At 42.8% G+C, this 20231-nt stretch overlaps 1 protein-coding gene across 7 annotated transcripts in view; it reads right to left on the bottom strand.

The window, feature by feature from the left end:
• The window catches only part of ARHGAP24 (Rho GTPase activating protein 24), a 473398-nt gene that overhangs the window by 59854 nt on the left and 393313 nt on the right, over positions 1-20231 (bottom strand). For 6 of the 7 annotated variants that reach the window (XM_060686979.2, XM_060686980.2, XM_060686978.2 and 3 more), the window contains one exon: positions 14131-14253. In XM_060686979.2, coding sequence (XP_060542962.1) covers positions 14131-14253 — 123 coding nt within the window. Of the gene's footprint in view, positions 1-1899; positions 3067-14130; positions 14254-20231 lie in introns of those variants that run through there. The other variant, XM_034440421.3, reaches the window with a different exon arrangement.

Raw genomic sequence — 20231 nt, 5'->3', positions numbered from 1 at the left:
TGCTTGGATCCTCAAAATTCTGTGCTTGCTCTTTGCTTCAAAGCTTGCTGAGAAATGAGATATTTAATTCTGATTTAGTCAGATGTGGCAGATGAAATGCCATTTTTTTTGGTTCAGTAGGGTCTCTGATGTTCAGTTTTGAGCTAAAATTTTATCACAGCTGAGCTGAGTTGGCCCTGTTGCTCTGATTTTCACTATTTGGGTTGGAATCAGTTGAGGGAGTGGTCTGCATATCTCCAGCAATGTTATCCACATGCTGAAATGAATTCAATTGAAAAATATCCTCAGAAGAAATCTACCTTCAGTGGAATCTTCTAGTTCTGTAGCGTGCTTCAAGATGTCATTGGAGATGAATTTGGAGGCTCCTTTGTAGGAAAAAACTAAAGTTTAAATTCCCCCAAAAGCAAATGGTTTGTAAAAGACTCACTACCCACATGTCTCATATATCCCTTGAAGTCTCACTGAATTTTGCCTAGAGAAATTTTTTAAAAAAAATTACAAATGTATAAAAGGATGTCAGGAATGTTGAGATCATTTATTAAATTTCTGGAAAGTGACAGAAAGAAAGGTCTATACTTTAAAAAAAAAACATTTTAACAACAAAATCTGTAAAGAGTTCATTGCAATTGTATATAATCTCAAAACTTGCATTATAGCCAACCCATACATGTTCATGTTTTACCCAGCATGTTAAATACATCTAGGAAATGACATGATACACATGATACAATCCCTTGCCTACTTGGTCATTACACATAGAGTGAAACTTAGAAAATCTTTTCCTGCCCATTATTTATTCCATTTCTCCCAAGTTTCCCAAATGGAAATAAATTGAATGACGCTAGCAGAAGACTAACAATAAAGGAATCACGCGGTTCCTTTTGACCCAAGGCAGGATCTTATTTCTTAAGTCTTATCTCAGATCTGTACAATAAAGACATTTAGTGTCTTAGGTCCCCTCCTAACCTCCAAAAAAGCACACTGCCCCTTTTTATATTAATACCTGTATTTCAAGACTTAGTGCCAAAGAACATAGTGCCTCCAGAGACGGGAAGGCATTAACTGTCACAGGTAAGGGGAATGTAATTAAAACTAAACGGTCTGAAAATACTGGATCTTAAGGGAATTAGTAGAGTAGTACGTGCTTGCTCTTATGCCCTATTTCTGAGTGCCGTTGGGTTAGCCAACTGGATCAATTCTGTGGAATTCTTTTCTATGTTTTCCAAAACTAACACGAATGCTTGCCCTTCCCCTCAATAACACATTTTTCACTTCCACCACCAGCGGCTGTGTTAGACACACATGCATGCACACACATGCCCAGGGAAAATCCGATGCATTGATTAGAAGTGTAATAATTAAGCAAAGGGGGTGGGACGATCAGAATGAAAAGGGGTTTTCAGGTTGTTGGGGTTTTTTTTGCAGCAGGGAAAAAGAAAAGAAAAAAGAAACGAGCTCCAGAAACCATGCAAGCAAACTCGCAACAGCAAAATGTGAACAGAAAGGACCGGACTGGACTGCAAACCTCTACAGCTCACCAATCCTTTTCAGACACAAATGGTTCTCTGCCCACCCTGCTTTTTAAGCTATATCGCTGACCATTTCTTCCCTGCTTCAATGGAAGCAGGTGTCCTTGATGCCTGAATGATTTTTATAGCTCCCATGCACTGGGATTTTTAAACCCCGCTAAACCTTTTGCACGCTGTTTGTTTCCACTTCTGGGTCTGGAGGAAAAATAATGGCGACATAAACTTCCATCGTGAGGTGAAATCAACTTAAATCTGGCAAATCTTTCATTGCTTCGCCGCCTTTGTTTGTGAATTTTTATTAAAAAGGCATTTCTGCTCCTTTACATTCCCGAGCCCTTATGGAAAGGAAAAAAAGGGGGGGTGTACCTACCTTTTCGGAAGCTGAAACATCGCTTAATCCTCCTGTAAGTAGTTTTGGGAACAAAAGGAGACGATGCCAGGGTACCTGAGGCACGGACCCCCGTATTCCTGTCTTCAGGCATCATGCGGGCCTCAGAAAGAGTTGCTAGCCCCAAAGCAGATGCGAAGACTACTTTGTGATGTCATGGTGCCATCAATCATTCTTATTTACTACTGTTTTGTCTTCTCATCTTCACTCCTGAGTATCTGAGACTGTTGATGTTCTCCGCCTCAGGTGGCACACTTTCAAGAAAAAGGGGTTTGCCCTTTTCCTTCTTTGCCAGTGGTTTTCGGAGGGTTTCGTTTCACCCTTCCTATGTTCCTTCGCTTTGAGCTTCTGGTTTTATTTCCTGTGGAACGGTCGCAGTGTCCTACCACGTTGACGAAAGCATCTCAACCCTCATTGTTTGTGGAAGGTACCACAGGGGTGCTCCGTGGCACGGTTTGGGGGGGGGTGGTGGAAACCGTGCCTCTTCTCAGCTGGAACTGTACAGGGTGGAGCAACTGGGAAAGGGGTGGTGGTGGCAGAGACTCCCGTGCGAAAGGTCAGCGAATAGCAATGCATAAATGGAAGATGAGAACAATGACCAAAAATGGACCCCCCAAAGAATTGCGTCGGAGGTTCTTGGGATGATTCCTTTTTTATCTCGGTAAAGAGGGGACAAAAATCACGACAGCATCTCCCCAGAGGCTCCACTGGTCCATTAGAGATGCTCTTCAAAAAGCTGCTTCTTCCATACACACACCTTCATTATTATGCAAGAAAATGCTTTCCCTTCAGATAGTCTGGATGATTTCTTGCCTTCCTCTCTCCCGGCTCTTGTGGCAAAGGCATCCACTGTTCATCAGCACACTGCCTTCAAGTTCCTCGCTGGATTGGCTGAAGCACGCACGCCTCTTCCAAGGGATGTCACTGCCAAGCTTTTCCCCGTCCAACTAGTCTCAATGGAAAGGTTTCAAAGGCTGCGGCTGCGGCTGCTGTTGGCGCTGCTGTTTTCGACCACTGTTTGTTGTTGGGGTTTTTTTTTGCTTTCTGCTCCAGCCTGCTGCAAGCGTGTGGCAGGTGCGAGCAAAACAATATAAAGCAGGCATAAGCGAAGCCGAGCAGCCTCAGCAATGTTGATTTTCTAAAAATGTTGACTTTGACTTGACTTCAAAGAAATGTCACGTGTGTGAGTGTGTGTGTGTGTGTGTGTGTGTGGCAGTTTTAAGAGCCCCTTTGCTTCTGGCAGAGGCATCCCACTTCCCCCTCCCTCACTCGCCTGTCCCATTAATCTTTCCTGCTCCGGGGGTCCCCTTGAGTTCCACCCTATGTCGACTTTCATGCTGTGTAATCAAAGCTTGTTTTTACTCCTATCAAGAGCGGCAACAAAAAAATGTCACCTTCTAAATCTAATTAGGAAAGAATTTAATTCACCGGGAAACATTCAGGGAGCGAACTGGAATTCTTGCCAATGCTGTTAAGCCTGTTTTTGGTATCTTCTTTGTCCTCACCCTCCACAAACAATTATTTTTCAGAGGGTTTCTTTTCCAATCTACCCCCTTCCCTGGTACAAGTTAACATCACAGTTTAATAAACCAGTTAATAATTTGCAGAGCTCCTGCTCTGTGAGCAATTGCCTCTGCACTAGGCTTGCCAGAAGGTCACCCCAAATATTAGGGTTTTACCAAAGGGCACAGATGCATTTTTTTTTTCTCAACAGTTCAGAAAACATGCTTTTCATTCCAGCGAGATGGGATGATGGATGCAAGTCTTGAAACGCACACGCAAAGCAGATTTTTTTCTTCCAGGTTTTTTTCCCCCCTTCTTCTCTTGCTCCTTTCATTTCAAGCCAGATTTTTTTTTTTTTATCAAAGGCCAGCACAATTTGAAACCCATCACTGCTCTCCAGCTAGTCATGTCTAGTGATCCAGGACAAGGTTGATACATTCCTTATTTATTTTTTTTCTATCCCTATGCAGAATTTCAAAAACGATAGGAAGGCAGAGCTGGCAAGCAACCGAAAGGCAACCATAGATCAGTGGTGGGTTTCAAAAAAATTTACTACCAGTTCTGTGGATGTGGCTTGGTGGGCGTGGCTTGGTGGGTGTAGCAGGGGAAGGATACTGTAAAATCTCCATTCCCACCCCACTCCAGGGGAAGGTTACTGCAAAATCCCCATTTCCTCCCTTATCAGCTGGGACTTGGAAGGCAAAGAATAGATGGGGATGGGGCCAGTCAGAATTTTTACTACCGGTTCTCCGAACTAATCAAAATTTGTGCTCCCGGTTCTCCAGAACTGGTCAGTACCTGCTGAAACCCACCTCTGCCGTAGATGACTTAGTTTTGCTTAGTAGGTGAAATGTTGCAAGGCTAGGCTTAAATATATGGAAATTTAAAAGCGGAACGAGATGAGGAAAACAAAAGAGCATTTAAAATAATATCGGAAACCGCCTTTTGTCTAGGCAGATTATTTTGCCATCTAGCCCAGCCTTGCCAACTCTGAATGATGGCAGCTTTCCAGGGCCTGTGGCTAAGAAGTATCTTTGCCTCCACCTTCTATTTAGAATATCTTTTTTAGGAATATCCGACACTGAATCTGCAACCTCACTTATGCAAAACAATGCACAATCTCCACGAAATATGATGCATCCATAGAGCAAAAGAGAAGGCTGGATTATCTGCAGCTTCATGGCCCTGCCTGGATGCTGTTTTTTCCCATTTTTTAATACCGAAGACTCAGGAACATTTTTTTTTATTTTATTATTTTTTTATTTTTTTATTTTTTTATTTTTTTATTTTATTATTTTATTTTATTTTATTTTATTTTATTATTTTATTTTATTATTTTATTTTATTTTATTTTATTTTATTATTTTATTTTATTTTTTTATTTTATTATTTTATTTTATTTTATTTTATTTTATTTTATTATTTTATTTTATTTTATTTTATTTTATTTTATTTTATTATTTTATTATTTTATTTTATTTTATTTTATTTTATTTTATTTTATTTTATTTTATTTTATTTTATTTTATTATTTTATTTTATTTTATTTTATTTATATGCCGCCCTATCTCCGTAGGACTCAGGGCGGCTCACAACAATAAAATATCCAATAAAATGTGTTAAAATACATGTTAACCCCCCCAGTCCAGGTTGAACAACCATGTCTTTAATTTGCGGCGGAAGGTGCGGAGGTCAGGGGCCAACCGGAGCCCCAGAGGAAGTTGGTTCCAGAGGGTGGGAGCACCCACAGAGAAAGCTCTGCCTCTAGGGGTCGCCAGTCGACACTGTCTAGCCGACGGCACCCTGAGTAGGTCCTCCCTGTGAGAACGCACCGGGCGATGGGGAGCTGTTGCTGGTTGCAGATGGTCCGATAAATATCCTGGGCCTAAACCATGAAGGGCTTTATAGGTCATCACCAGCACCTTGAATCTCACCCAGAGGGCAACCGGCAACCAATGCAAGGCACGCAGGAGAGGTGTAACATGGGCGTATCGGGAACCACCCATCACGACCCATGGGTCTTCCACAAACACACATTTTATGTTGCTAACAAAAGGACTCCACTTATTTATTCAAGCAACATATTAGGGAAAACAGGAATGGAAGAAAATGACCGTGGTTTTAAAACTGGAGGAAGAAATATCAATAACCTGAATAATGCTGATGACTACCCCGGCAGCGTAAAATTCAGAGCATCTGCAAAATCAGATTGATTTAAAAATCAAAGGGTACAATGAAAAAAAATGGGACCAAGAGTAAATATAAATAAGACCAAACTAATGTCAACATGTAGCAAAAATAGCCTTAGAATTGGCAATGAAGATTTCAAAGTGGTGGATAGCGTCTGTCTTTTTAAATCAACCGTCAACAGTCAGACAAACACTTGGTAAGACGGCCACTTGGAAAAGATATTCTAATGCAGGGGTGGGATTCTACGGTTCAGTAGCTCCGACGATCAGCTGGGAGCGAACTGGTTCGCTCCGACGATCAGGTCAGCCCACCCACCCCGCCTCTGCACTTTACTTACCTTTATCTTCTCAGCTGATTGGCGCGGCAGAGCGGATTGCTGCGCCTCAGTTGTGTTACTCCCAATTGGTAACCTAGAAGGTTAGTATTTGTAAAACTGTGCATGCGCGCAAAGTGCGTGTGCGTGTGCAAAGCGTGTGATCACCAGACCGGTTGTTAAACTGGCAACATCCCACCACTGTTCAAATGCTATGATGTGTCGATACCCATAAAGCCCAGAATTACCTCGGACACTCTTTGGAAGCAAAAATTGGACTTTGAAGAAGCAAGATCGGGTGAGTATTGACACTTTTGAAGGTGGAGAAGACTCCTGAGAATTAATTTTTTTAAAGTTAATGAATTATTTAACAAGGGTTTGCAGTCTAAACTAAAAGACAGTACAGTCATGGAACAGACACCACAATTTCTTGGTTTCTCAAGACTGATGGCATGTCTAAGTTTTGAGGACCTTCTGGAAGGGCAGTAGGATTGGGGCAAGGGGTGGGATTGAAAAATTTTAGCAACCGGTTTTCTCCCCGGTTGCTGGGTGGGCATGGCCATGGGGGTGTGGCCTAATTGGCTTCCTGCATCACAGTGGAGGGGTGTTTTCACCCTCCCTAGGCTCCGGAGGCTTTCCTCAAGCCTCCGTGAGGGTGAAAATGGCCTCCCCCAGGCTCCGGAGGCCCTTCGGAGGCCAGAAATGGGCCTGTTTCCAGACTTTCAGGAGGTCCATTTTTTGCCCTCCCGAGGCTCCAGAGGCTTTTCTTGAGCCTCCGTGAGGCTGAAAATGGCCTCCCCTGGGCTCCGGAGGCCCTCCAGAGGCCCGTTTCCAGACATCCGGTACTTCCGGTAGGCTCATTTTTCTCCCTTCCCATACTCCAGAGGCTTTCCTTAAGCCTCCGGGAGGGCAAAAATGGCCTCCCCTGGGCTCCGGAGACCCTCCAGAGTACAGAAACCCCAAATATATAAAATCCCAGTCAAAGCTGTTCAATCTTTCCGGGGTTCAATCAAAGCTTGTTTTTCCCAATCCAGATCCCCACCAGCTTCCAGGCACTGGGAGAAGACATCAGCCACATCACTTAGCTGATCTGGTGTGAAGATCTATAGCTTACTTCTCTCCATGATGATAGATGATCTCATTCAGCAGCTTCATGTAGTTATTTAATAGTAGAAGAGAGAGTATTGAGCCCCTGGCTCTCCACATGATAGGTGCCAAGAGCTGCACTTCTTGCTTCCAATTACACCAATTACACTAATTGGAACTGGCCTTGGAGAAAGTGAACTGGTGCAATACAGTGTTACTCAGTCTCAATGTCCCAAAGTTAGTCCAGGAGAAAACTATGGTTGATAGTATCAGAAACCACTGAGAAGTCAAGTAGAGTCAAGATGGATGTCCAGTCAAGTTAATCTTTCGTTGATGTCTAGGAGGAGAAACTCTACTGTTTCCTGTTTTATCCCCCTCAGCTCTTCTGTAAATTATGGTGAGAGATGGGATCCATGGGAAAGAAGAGATTGCATGGCTGTGTTCTGACCCAAAGCCACAGTCATCCTCTCATTTTAAGTGGCAACCAGGAACAACCTTTAGCTCCCTCTGGAACCCTTCTGGGTCCATCAGATGCCAGAGTTGGATCAATCTAACATCTTCCATCTTCCTGAATGGGAGGGAAGCACCAGAGAATCTCATAGTCACCTGGGAGCTATGTGACAATGGCAGGGGTTCACAAAGAACTCCCCCAATTCCAGATCATGTTGCAACTGCCCTAAAGAGAAAACCCAATCAACTGTGAAACCATTGCCTTATGCCAGGCTCTGGATGACTTGAGATAGCCCCATGACTGTCTTGGTGGCCATGAACACCCAAGCCACTTCAATCTACCTCCAAGAGAAAGTACAGTAGTGGCCAAAATTGTGGAAACCTTTTGGGAAAAATGTATTTTTGAGGTTTGATGGCTAATAACACCACTTTTTTTTTGGAGTTTCAAGATAATCATATTCCACTGCTGGAATAGCCTGGGAATAGCCCAGACCTTAACCCAATTGAAAAGCTATGGAGCCGACTAAAGAAACTTGTAAGTCAGAAGCAACCCAGCAATAAAACCCAGTTAATAGAGGCAATCATTCAATCTTGGTTTCACATTGTAACAGCTGCAGAACTAAAAGACTTGGTTCACTCCATGGGAAGACGTTGTAAGGCCATAATTCATGCTAAAGGTTACCCAACTAAGTATTAACTGACATGGTGATAATTTTTGTATCTCATTTTTTCTATGGTGATATATTTGTATATCTCATTTTTACTACGTGTTTCACTTTGTTCTCACTGTCAGGAAATTTCTCCTTAGTTTTAAGTTGCTTCTCTCCCTGATTAGTTTCCACCCATTGCTTTTTGTCCTGTCCTCAGGTGCTTTGGAGAATAGCTTGATGCCCTCTTCTTTGTGGCAGACCCTGAGATATTGGAAGACTGCTATCATGTCTCCCCTAGTCCTTCTCTTCATTAAGCCAGACAAAGCCAGTTCCTGCCACCGTTCTTCATATGTTTTAGCTGTTGTGGCCCCGCCCTCTGAGCCTGTCCCATCGGAGGAAGAAAACTCCGAGCATGAGGAAGAGGAGTCAGCCAGGCCTCCCTCTCCAGGCCCCTCCCCTCTGGCATTGTCTCAGGTGCCGGCCGAGGGAAAGGAGATCAGCAGGGAGACAGCTGGCTCGGATGAGAGCGGAGGAGATTTGGACTCTTGAGTATTTATCTTTCTGTTTTTCTGTGGAAATAAAAGCACTTGGTAGACGGTGTGTATCGCTGCCAAGTTGGAGATAAAGAACTGGGTGTGTTCCAAAGTGTTTCCTTAACCCTCGGCTGGCTGTGTTTGTGTGTGTGTGTGGACGGGGACAGATCATTGGCCTCCAGTCCCCTAATCCTCTTTCTTGCTCTTCTCTGCACTCTTTCTGGAGTCTCAACATCTTTTTTACATCGTGGTGATCAAAGCTGAAAGTAGTATTCCAAGTGTGGCCTTACCAAGGCATTATAAAGTGGTATTAACATTTCACGTGATCTTGATTCTATCCCTCTGTTTATGCAGCCCAGAACTGTGTTGGCTTTTTTTGGCAGCTGCTGCACAAGGCTGGCTCATATCTAAATGGTTGTCCACTAGGACTCCAAGATCCCTCTCACAGTTACTACTATTGAGCAAGGTACCACATATACTGTACCTGTGCATTTTGTTTTTCTTGCCTAAATGTAGAACCTTACTTTTTTCACCACTGAATTTCATTTTGTTAGATAGTGCCCAATGTTCAAGTCTGAAATAGCAATTAATCTCCCCAGTCTTTCATATCTGAAATTGGGTATGGGAAATACATAAAATAAAATAAATTGTATGGAACACTCTATCAACAAACTTGAGTTAGAGGTAATTTAATTAAGTTAACTTAATTAAGTTGTAAAAATGTAACAGTTTCGGTTCCTTATTCTGTGTCCTACTTAAAGTACTTTTGAGATCCATCTCTGCCTTGTGTAACTAGCCCTGGGCATCCTACAGAAATGAATTTCAGTGATGTAGCAATAGACCTCCACGAATCACACTTGATCAGGCTAGCGGAAGCCCTTCTCTTCACAGAAATAAAAGCTCTCCCTTCGCAAAAAACCCGCCAAGATGCAGCCGATTTGCTTCATTTATCACTTCAGTTCAAAAGAACGGCTTCCCCGCAGGCATAAAAGCCCTTCTCATTGGCATGAAGTGATGTAAAGCATGTTATTTGCTCCAGCATTTACAAGACAAGCTACATCCTTTCACTCAGATCAAAGCAAAGCACCTACTGAACATTTGCAAATCCCCACTTAATACCAGTTAATACAATTAATGCGAAGCTCAGCTAGGGGGCAGCAACTAGCTGACCGTAGCGGATTTTGAAAAAAAAAAAATCTAAGCAGAATCAGATCTGGTTAATTGCTTCAATAAGGTACTTTCGGGAAGTTTATGGGTTATATATACTGTGGACTAGGATATTGAATACAAGCATCCTGAAATAAGTTAATGGCAAATCATTTCTATCATATTACAACAGATCTACATGGAAATGTTCATGCTGTCACTTAGAATTGAGTGCAAATCAAAGAAGTCTTTACCTTTTAATTTACATGTTGCAGGAATTTCCGAATCTAATACCAAACATCCAGGGGTGAAATCCAGCAGGTTCTAACAGGTTCTGGAGAACCGGTAGCAGAAATTTTGAGTTGTTCAGAGAACCAACAAATACCACCTCTGGCTGGCCCCAGAGTGGGGTGGGAATGGGGATTTTGCAGTATCCTTCCCCCATGAGTGGGGAGCGAATGGGGATTTTGCAGTAACCTTCCTCTGGAGTCGGGTGGGAATGGAGATTTACGCACCTTCCGCCGTGCCCTCAAGACCCATTTATTTCAACAGGCTGGCCTGGCCTAACTTCCCTTTTAATTGTAACTTTTAAAATTGGTTTTAAAACATTAGGGGTGTTTTAAATTGTTTTGGGCCAAATTATTTAATGGGTTTTTATATTGTTTTTTAAATTTTGTAGTTTGTGTGTTTTATCTTTCTGGCTGTTCACCGCCCTGAGTCCTTCAGGAGTAGGGCGGTATATAAATCTAATAAAATGAAAAATGAAAAATGAAAGGTAAGTTTTGATTGGTAGTTTATGCTGGAGTCTCCAATGGAAAGTGGATTCTTTTTTCTGATTCAGTAGATCCAAGCCAATCGTTACAATCTCATGTAGATTGTAGATTGGACATCCATTTGGTTGTCTGAGCAGGGGGTTGGACTAGAAGACCTCCAAGGTCCCTTCCAACTCTATTATTCTGTTATTCATGATGTTAATCCCTGATAACAGGTATTTTAGACCTGATGAACAGTCCGTCTCTGATTTCATTTCCACTTTTGTCGGCCCTCTGACCAACTGTATGAAACTGTCAGCTTTTCAAAGTACATCAGATTAGGATGTCAGAGTTATGAATGTTAATACAATTCTTATTTTAAGTTTAGAGTAACAGAATCTTGCAAGTCTGATTATATGCTTTCCCCCTCCTTCCCTTTATCTTTATGAGAATTAGGGCAGGTCATATCTGAGATGCTTATTCAAATTATATTTCTGGCCCAGACTCAGATTTCTTTTATCTGACTGTTGCCTATATTATGACTCTCCCTTAAAAGTTATTTCTATTCCCTGTTTCATCAGCAGTCTACATTTGCAAAAGTAAAGGTAAAGGTTCCCCTTGCACATATGTGCTAGTTGTTCCCAACTCTAGGGGGTGGTGCTCATCTCTGTTTCAAAGCCAAAGAGTGAGCACTCTCTGAAGACGTCTCCGTGGTCATGTGGCCGGCATAACTAAACACCAAAGGCGCACGGAACGCTGTTACCTTCCCACCAAAGGTGGTCCCTATTTTTCTACTTGCATTTTTTACGCGCTTTCAAACTGCTAGGTTGGCAGAAGCTGGGACAAGTAACGGGAGCTCACCCCATTACGCAGCACTAGGGATTTGAACCGATGAACTGCCGATCTTTCGATCGACAAGCTCAGCGTCTTAGCCACTGAGCACCGCATCCCTCTATATTTGCAAGCAATGTATTGAAATAATTTTGATCCCACTGACTTTTGCTGACTTCTATAAGTGATGTGGTGAGTAGATGCCTTGCTGGCTTTCACTAGTTACATGACAGCTTTTAGAATAGAATAGCATTCTTTATTGGCCAAGTGTGATTGGACACACAAGGAATTTGTCTTCGGTACCTACGCTCTCAGTGTACATAAAAGAAAAGATACATTCGTCAAGAATCATAAGGCACAACACTTAATGATAGTCATAGGGAACAAATAATTTTGGGAGAGGACTAGTCACTGGATGTTGGATCCAAGCCGGTGTAATTTATCCAGAACAAAACAGGTATAATTGAAAATTGTGGAGTGGATCATGGAAACTGTTGTTTTTATGATTGGTGATGAGTGGCCGAAAGTCAGGACTACATTGTTCACACTGGCAGAGTAGTCTTTATGGACACTAAGATCGACCAAGCTAAGTAAGATTAAATTATTTTGGGCACTTTTTTTGGATTATTTTTCTAATTATTTTTTGCATATTGGTCTGAAAAAGTAGTAGCAATAAGCACTTAGACTTACATACTACTTCACAGTGCTTGATAGCACTCTGTGAGCAGTTTACAACATCAGCATATTTTCCCCAACAATCTGGGTCCTCATTTCATCGACTTCAGAAGGATGGAAGGCTGAGTCAACCTTCAGCCCATCCGGATCAAACTCCAGTCTGTGGGCAAGAGTTTGCCTGCAATACTGCACTCTAGCCACTGCGCCACCAGGACTCAGTCAAAAGGGGAACTGTAATCACTAGTGAATTTATATCTCCTTATGGTGTAAATTTGATTTTAAAAGTTTTAAAAATATTTGATCTTTTTGTACCATGCAGCAAAAAGTGCTTTGGAAGGTTAATAATTAATTAAGGGGATTCATAGTTAGGAATGATACTTTTGAATTATTCAGAAAATGCTTTTACTGGGATAACGGAAATTGCTTTTGTTGGTTTTATGACCAGGAGACCTTAAAGATGGACACTAGAGTCAGAGGATAAAGAAAATGGAGAAATCCTGGGGGAAATTTGAACACTGATATCTGGTTCATCATCACAGTCTCACTAATGCCTAGTATTGAGCTTCTATGACAACTGTTCTTCTAGAATAGGTATAGTATAGTATAGTATAGTATAGTATAGTATAGTATAGTATAGTATAGTATAGTATAGTATAGTATAGTATAGTATAGTATAGGATAGGATAGGATAGGATAGGATAGGATAGGATAGGATAGGATAGGATAGCATAGCATAGCATAGCATAGCATAGCATAGCATAGCATAGCATAGCATAGCACAGTACCGTACAGAACAGAACAGAACAGAACAGAACAGAACAGAACAGAGCTGGAAAGGACCTTGGAGGTTTTCTAGTTTTCTAGTCCAGCCCCTTGCTCAAGTAGGAGAACCTATACTCTTTAATAATAAGTATTAGATAAATAGCTGTCTAGTCTCTTCTTAAAAGCCTCTAGTGTTGGAGCACTCACAACTTCTGAAGGCCAACTGTTCCATTGGTTGATAGTTCTTACTGTCAGGATTTTTTCCTTAATTCCAGGTTGCTTCTCTCTTTGATTAGTTTCCAACCATTGTTCCTTGTCTTGCCCTCTGATGCTTTGGAGAATAATTTGACCCTTTCTTCTTTGTGGCAGCCACTCAAATACTGGAATACTGCTATCATGTCGCTTCTAATTCTTCTTTTCTTTAGACAAGCCAAACCCAAATCCTGCAGCTGTTCTTCATATGTTTGACCACCCTTATTTATGAAAATACAACTTTGCTCGTTGATAAGAGTTTTCTGAAGAGAAATGCTATTTTCAGAACAATATACTGGCCACGCAAGTCCATCCAAATGACCCATGTACAATATTGAGTGTATATGTATGCGTAGACATACTCATGTGCACATATAATCATACACACACTACTAATATTGAAGGTTATTAAAGTCAAGGATGACCAGTGAAATAGTTTATTGACTATATTATTCTTGATTACCGGTACACATGAAATAAAGCCAATATATCTATTTTTTTTTATCCATACTAGAATTCTCATTTCATTTCATTTTATGGGGTCCTTGGTGCTCTCTGAGCTTAGTGTTTTGTTTTGTTTTAATTTGATTTATATGCTGCCCTTCTCCAGAGACTCAGGGCGGCTAAGCAATAGCCTTCATACTTTTGTATATTTATACAAAGTCAGCTTATTGCCCCCATAATCTGGGTCCTCATTTTACCTATCTTAGAAAGGATGGAAGGCTGAGTCAACCTTGAGCCTTGGAGAGATTTGAACTTGCAGTAATTGCAGGCAGCAGATGTAAGTGGATGTTAATTAGTCTGCTGAGCCACCAGAGCTCCTGGTGCAGATGTTTCATTACCAAATTAGGCAACGTCATCAGTGAGTCTAGCGCTGATGATTTTTCCCAGTTTGGTAATGAAACATCTGTAAAAAAAACAAACAGCCAAGCTCAGAGAACAGCAAGAGCTCCACAGTTCGACCCTGAGCTACGTCTATTTCCTTTTATGTTTCATTTTCATTACCAGCCTTTTCTAAGAAGTGGTTTAAAAAGAAGGAACTGCAGGCAGAATGAATGATTATTTCTCACCTCCTCCAAATGGCGCCCATATGACCCTGCGGATGGACCTCACCCAATCCTCCATGTCATTCTGAGTGCTGGCCATAAGGAGGTAAGTCTCATGGTTTGATGTCATTCGTTCTCTGTCTCCTCCTATGAAGAAAAGAACAACACCGTTAAGGAAAAAATGTTCTCTTTTGACCCAAATATTCATATTTAAATCACTGCTGGAAAACCCATCATCCCAGAATCACGGTCAAGTAGTTATAGAAACATGAATAGTTCATTACCCAAAAGGGGGGAAAAGAAACCCTTCTTACCGCTGGAATTCTAATTGCTTATTTATGAGGTATGAAGTCCTCTCTTTGTTTGCCAGAATGTTTTTCAAAATATATCTAATACTGGGGAACAGCGGTGGGTTTCACATTATATTACTAGTGGTTCGCCACGTGCGCACCTGCTCGCTTCATGCATGCATGCGCCCGGTTTGTGCACGCACCTGCCTTCCGCGCATATGCTTTGCTCGTGCGTGCGCCTTCCGTGCGCCGTGTATGTGCCTGGCCTCAAAACATGCCTAAATAGGATGACATAGAGCCTGGGCAAGTGTTGTGGCTCCGTTACCTGAGCCTGTGTTATCGGCAGGAGAGGACTATGAGAGTGAAGGAGAGGAGTTGGCAAGGCCTCCCTCTCCAGGACCCTCCTCTCTGGCAATGCCTTTGGTGTCCGCCGAAGGGCAAGAGATAGGGCCGGGGCCAAGCACGTCCATGCAGCCACAGGTGGACAGTGATGAGAGTAATGAGTCTTGGCTGGATCCATGCCAGCGTCGCAGAGATAAGCGCGTGCAACAGAAGAAAAGGCATGCCCAAGATTAGGCTGAGTCACTGGACCACACCCCACAGGGTATAAAAGGGAGCGTGGTGGCCACTCAAGCCTTGTGACGAACAAAGCTGAAAGCTTCCACGCCATTCTGCATTGCCGGACTTTTGCTATAGACTTTGTTGGATTATCTTTGGACTTGATTTACTCTGTAATTATTGAGCATTTTACTTTGATGTACCAGAAGCGGAGAGAAGTTATCTCTTTCCTTCGTAAGTAATAAACTCTTGGCAGGCAGCCACTAGGTTGCTGCCAAGTTCCATTATCATAAGGAAAAGGATTTTGTCGGCTGGTTTGGTCTTTAACTCTTGGATGTCTGTTGGTGTGTGTGCGTGTGGGACGGGGACAGAACAGCATGAGGGGGAGGGCAGGGGGGCGGGCCCACCTGCGATTTCCACTGCTGGTTCATGTGAACTGGTCTGAACCGGATGAATACCACCTCTGCTGGGGAAGTCTGGGGTGTTAAGAAGGTTCCATGAAAGATAACCTGCCTACATTTATTGCTTATCCCTTGGGGTACACGATTGCAAGATAACAATTATGGTGTAAACCAGAAGCAAATGTTCAGTTTGAATGTTCAGTTCTGCACAACATGTTTGGCAAATGAAATGCCTGAGAAGATTGGTTACAGGAACACTATTTTAAAAAAAGAGAGAGAGAGAGAGAGAATTGGGGTGGGGTCATAATGAAGAAATTGTCTCCTGCTCCAAGCAGCTCAGAAGAAGGCAGAATTGGTGGCCAATATTTCAACCATTTTAGAAATGTTATTCCCCTTGAAAATGCGCTCTGGCGGTTTAAGAATTCATTCATTTCATGATGGACATAGATGTGATGGCCAAGCCTGGTCACTGATCCAAGATGAATGAGTACATAACCCTAAAATGCATTGACCTCAGCTGGCAAATTACAGGTAGTCCTTGACTTATGACCACAAATGAGTCCAAAATTTCTGTTGTTAAGCGAGACAGTTGTTAAGTGAATATCGCCCCATTTTACGACTTTTCTTGCCACAGTTGTTAAGTGAATCACTGCAGTTGTTTTAAGTTAGTAACATGGTTGCTAAGTGAATCTGGCTTCCCCATTGACTTTGCTTGTCAGAAGGTCGCAACAGGGGATCACATGACCCTGGGACATTGCAACCATCATAAATATGAGGCCGTTGCCAAGCATCTGAATGTTGTATTTTTGAATGGTCACTAATTGAACTATTGTAAGTTGAGGTCTACCTGCATGGTAAAAAGGACTTTCTGAAGATAGAAAGTAGGGTTAGTGAGTTAATATTTCCTGCCAAAGACTCCTTCCTTCCTCCCCCATTCAGTAACAATCTCTCTCTCTCTCTCCCTCCCTCCCTCCTTCCCTCCCTCTCCCTCTCCCTCTCCATCTCTCTCTCTCATGTTTCCCACAAGTAAAATGATAGAAGTTCTGTTTCCAACACTGAGATCATTCCCATTTGCTAACATCTGATGGGAACAGTTCAGTGGTGGGTTTCTACCGGTTCGCCCCGGTTCGGGCAAACCAGTAATGGCAGCAGCGGGAGCCTCCGCCCACCCACCTGGATGTCATCACAGATGCTCTGCACATGCGCAGAAGGTTCTCACAGTTCTGGACCGGTAGTGAAGGTAAGTGGAACCCACTACTGGGACAATTGGGATATTAAATAAAAGAACCGTATATAGCTTTGATGGCGAACCTATGGCACACGTGCCACAGGTGGCACATGGAGTCATATTATGCAAGCGTTGCACTAGCTCAGCTCCAGCGTGCATGCGCGTGCCAGCCAGCAGATTTTCGGGCCTTCCGGGCCCATCGGAAGTTGGGAAACGGGTCGTTTCCTGCCTCCGGGGGTGGGTGGGGAAGGCCGTTTCTGCCCTCCCCAGGCTCCAAGAAAGCCTCTGGAGCCTGGGGAAGGAGAAAAACGGGCCTACTGGGCCCACCGTGCCATAAGTGGGGGGAGCATGGGGGGGTTTCATGTGTATGTGGAGGAGGGGCAGGGGGACATTGAATTATGGGTGTGGGCACACACGCGCATGACCCCCCGTGCTCCCCCCGCTTTTGGCACGCAGCGGCAAAAAGGTTAGCCATCACTGGTATATAGTTTTCTCTCTTAAAGCTCATCTGAGAAACAATTATGATTTTAGTAGATTGCATAGCTTCTGCTCCAGAATGCTGGTGAGAAAACACTTCCATATTGTGCAAGCTACATTATCACTAAAGTACAGTTTGCACATAAGAATGGCCTTCTCAAACACTTTTTATTGTATTTTGTTTTTGCATCTTTCACATGGGCTTCAAAGCAATTTGCATAAAAAGCATCAAACCCCACTTCATCCCTCTGTCAAATGAAATAATTTTAATTGAAATCTCAAAATTGGCAGGAGCAGAGGTAAAAGCTTCCCTTGTATATTAAGAGCCAGTGCGTGTTTAGCAAAATGAGAACATTTTCCCTGCTCAGCTGAACAACAAAGAAGGAGCTAATTATCGCATCTCATTTGGGAAGAAAGTCAGGTACAAATAAACAGGTAACCTGTGCCCCCATTTTATAGAATGGTTTTTGTTTTGTTTTTTAAAGAGGAGAGTGGTGTGAGTGTAGGACATGGCACGGTGGGACCAGGTTGCCCACCTGATCTTTGGAAACCCTCACTAAATAAAATAAAATAAATAAAATAAATCGAAAGCTTGCCAGATTGCAGAAGGACATGGCCTTGGTGCCTTGGTGGTGCAGCGGACTAAAGTGCTGTTAAGTAGCACTTAGCTGCCAGCTGCCTGCAGTTACTGCAAGTTCAAATCTCACCAGGCTCAAGATTGACTCAGCCTTCCATCCTTCCGAGGTAGGTAAAATGAGGACCCGGATTGTGGGGGCAATAAGCTGACTTTGTATAAAAAAGAACACCACTTAGGGGCCCCCGAAAGCCCTACTAAGCAGGTATATACAAAAGTATGAAGGCTATTGCTTAACGCATTGTAAGCCGCCCTGAGTCTCCGGAGAAAGGCAGCATATAAATTGAAACAATCAATCAATCAATCAATCAATCAATCAATCAATCAATGGCACGGTGGGACCAGGTTGCCCACCTGATCTTTTGAAACCCTCACTAAATAAAATAAATAAATAAAATAAATTGAAAGCTGGCCAGATTGCAGAAGGTCAGTCCCTCTCAGGCAAACACTTACATCAAAATCTCATCAAACCTTGGTAATCTGACACAAGATGGTCACCTTCAGTGGTGGGATTCAGTCGGTTCTGTTCGGTTCAGGCGAACCGGTAGCACCAACTGCGGTAGGCCCCGCCCACCTGCCCAGATGTAATGCCATCCTATTTCGCCACGTTTTGGAGGCCGTGTGCATGCACGGACGGCACGTGCACGAGCAAAGAGCTTGCACAGAAGGCCGTGCGTGCAAGCAAAGCGTGCAAACAAAGTGTGTGTGAGTGCACGCTCACATTTGCGAACCAGTAGGGAAGGTAAGTGAATCCTATCTCTGGTCACCATATTATAAAAAAAAAGATGTTGAGGCTCTGGAAAGAGCACAGAGAAGAGCAACAAAGATGATTAAGGACCTGGAGGCTAAAACATATGAAGACACGGTTGCAGGAACTGCAGAACTATTCTGTCCTGTCCTGTTAAGATCCTGCAGGATTTCTGCTTTTATTTCCTTTCGCACAGGTCATTGCATAAGAATGGACTTTGAAATCTGCAGGTCCAGAAAAGATTGTCCACCTTAACTGAATATTTTAACTGCAACTGTTTGTACATATGTTACAAACATCTGGAAGCTTCCGCAGGAAACACTGACTGAAACAAATAAAGACAGCAGCATTGAGGCAAAGGGAAATAGTTTTCATTTAAAGTCTCGATAATTATTAATAATATTAGGGTGGAACAGCCTACATTTATGGCCTGACATGATAAGCAGTGTGAGAGCCAATTTGGTGTAGTGGTTAAGATACCAAACTAGAGACTGTGAGTTCTAGTCTCGCCTCAGACACAAAGCCAGCTGGGTGGTCTTGAGCCAATTACTTTCTCTCAGCCCTAGGAAGGAGCCAATGGCAAACCATTTCTGAAAAATCTTGCAAAGAAAATTGGAGGGATTTTTCCAGGCAACCTCGGAGAAATCGGACATAATTGAACGAAAGGGGGGAAAAAAATCACCAGCAGCATTATTCTAGGAAATAGTTTCTTATGGATATCCTATAACCTGAAAATGAGATGCTGAGGAAAATCAGATGCTGAGGATTTCAAGATGCAGCTTAAGCCAGCTCCGAAACACTGCATGAACTGAACTCTTCCCAGAAAACCTTCATGGCTAAGTCCTGACTGACAGGTGATTTACCAACTGTATTGCTATATCCTCTGCTGTCTTTTTACGGCTCCACAGCATGACTCCGAAAGGCAGCTGCTGTAACATATGCTCAAGCAGAGGGGAAAGTGGCAATTTTCCTAGGTACTAAGAGCTCCTTTTAGATAGGCTCCAATTTTGTTTGACCACTAAGGGCTCAGTCAAGTTCACAATGGCACTGAAAAACAGTTCCAGGGTTTTGTACAAAGTTAGCATCCACCCCTCTCCTAGAAAAATGAAATATTTTAGGAAATATTAAAAAGGCAGAATATTATATTTCCCTGGATGAGAAATGGAGAAACATGTTCTTGGAAAGCAGTTCCCATCTTTCTTAATATCCCTCAGCAGGTGTCAGCACTTAAGAGATAAAGAGATAGCTCTATTCATAAGCGAATACCCTCACCCAAGATCCAACAAAGATAGGATTAGTCCTCAGCCACAATAGGAATTGCCCAAAGCCCCTTCATTGCATCATCTCACTTGCATCTCGGTTGCATCACCCCCAGCAAACTTCAACCAAACCTGGGAGCTCAGACAGTCTCAGCTATGACCCCTACATAACCCCTACATGACCCCATGGGAATCTGACAACAGCCAATAGAATACATGTTCTTGCACAGGAACAGGAAGTTCCACTTCAAAGAGAAGGTATAAAAACCCCTCACTCTCAACTCCATGTGGTCATCTACCTAGAACCCCTGTGGTTCTGCTTCATCGTTAAACCATCTTTCCAACCAGCCTCCATGTTTCCAGTGTCTTTCTCCCGGCTTGGAACTGAACCAGATGGATATTTCTTCCAACAGTTTCAGATCTGTCATCCAGGAACTTTCAACCTCCTAAAGGTGCTTTTTCAAGAGGCAACTGGACTTCCTGGTTTTTCTTTTGAAGACGTTTCGCTTCTTATCTGAAGAAGCTGAAGA

The sequence above is a fragment of the Pantherophis guttatus genome, chromosome 8 (assembly GCF_059756535.1).
Source record: "Pantherophis guttatus breed Tessera chromosome 8, ASM5975653v1, whole genome shotgun sequence".
Lineage (NCBI taxonomy): Eukaryota > Metazoa > Chordata > Lepidosauria > Squamata > Colubridae > Pantherophis > Pantherophis guttatus.
This window is presented reverse-complemented; position numbering and strand designations above follow the sequence as displayed.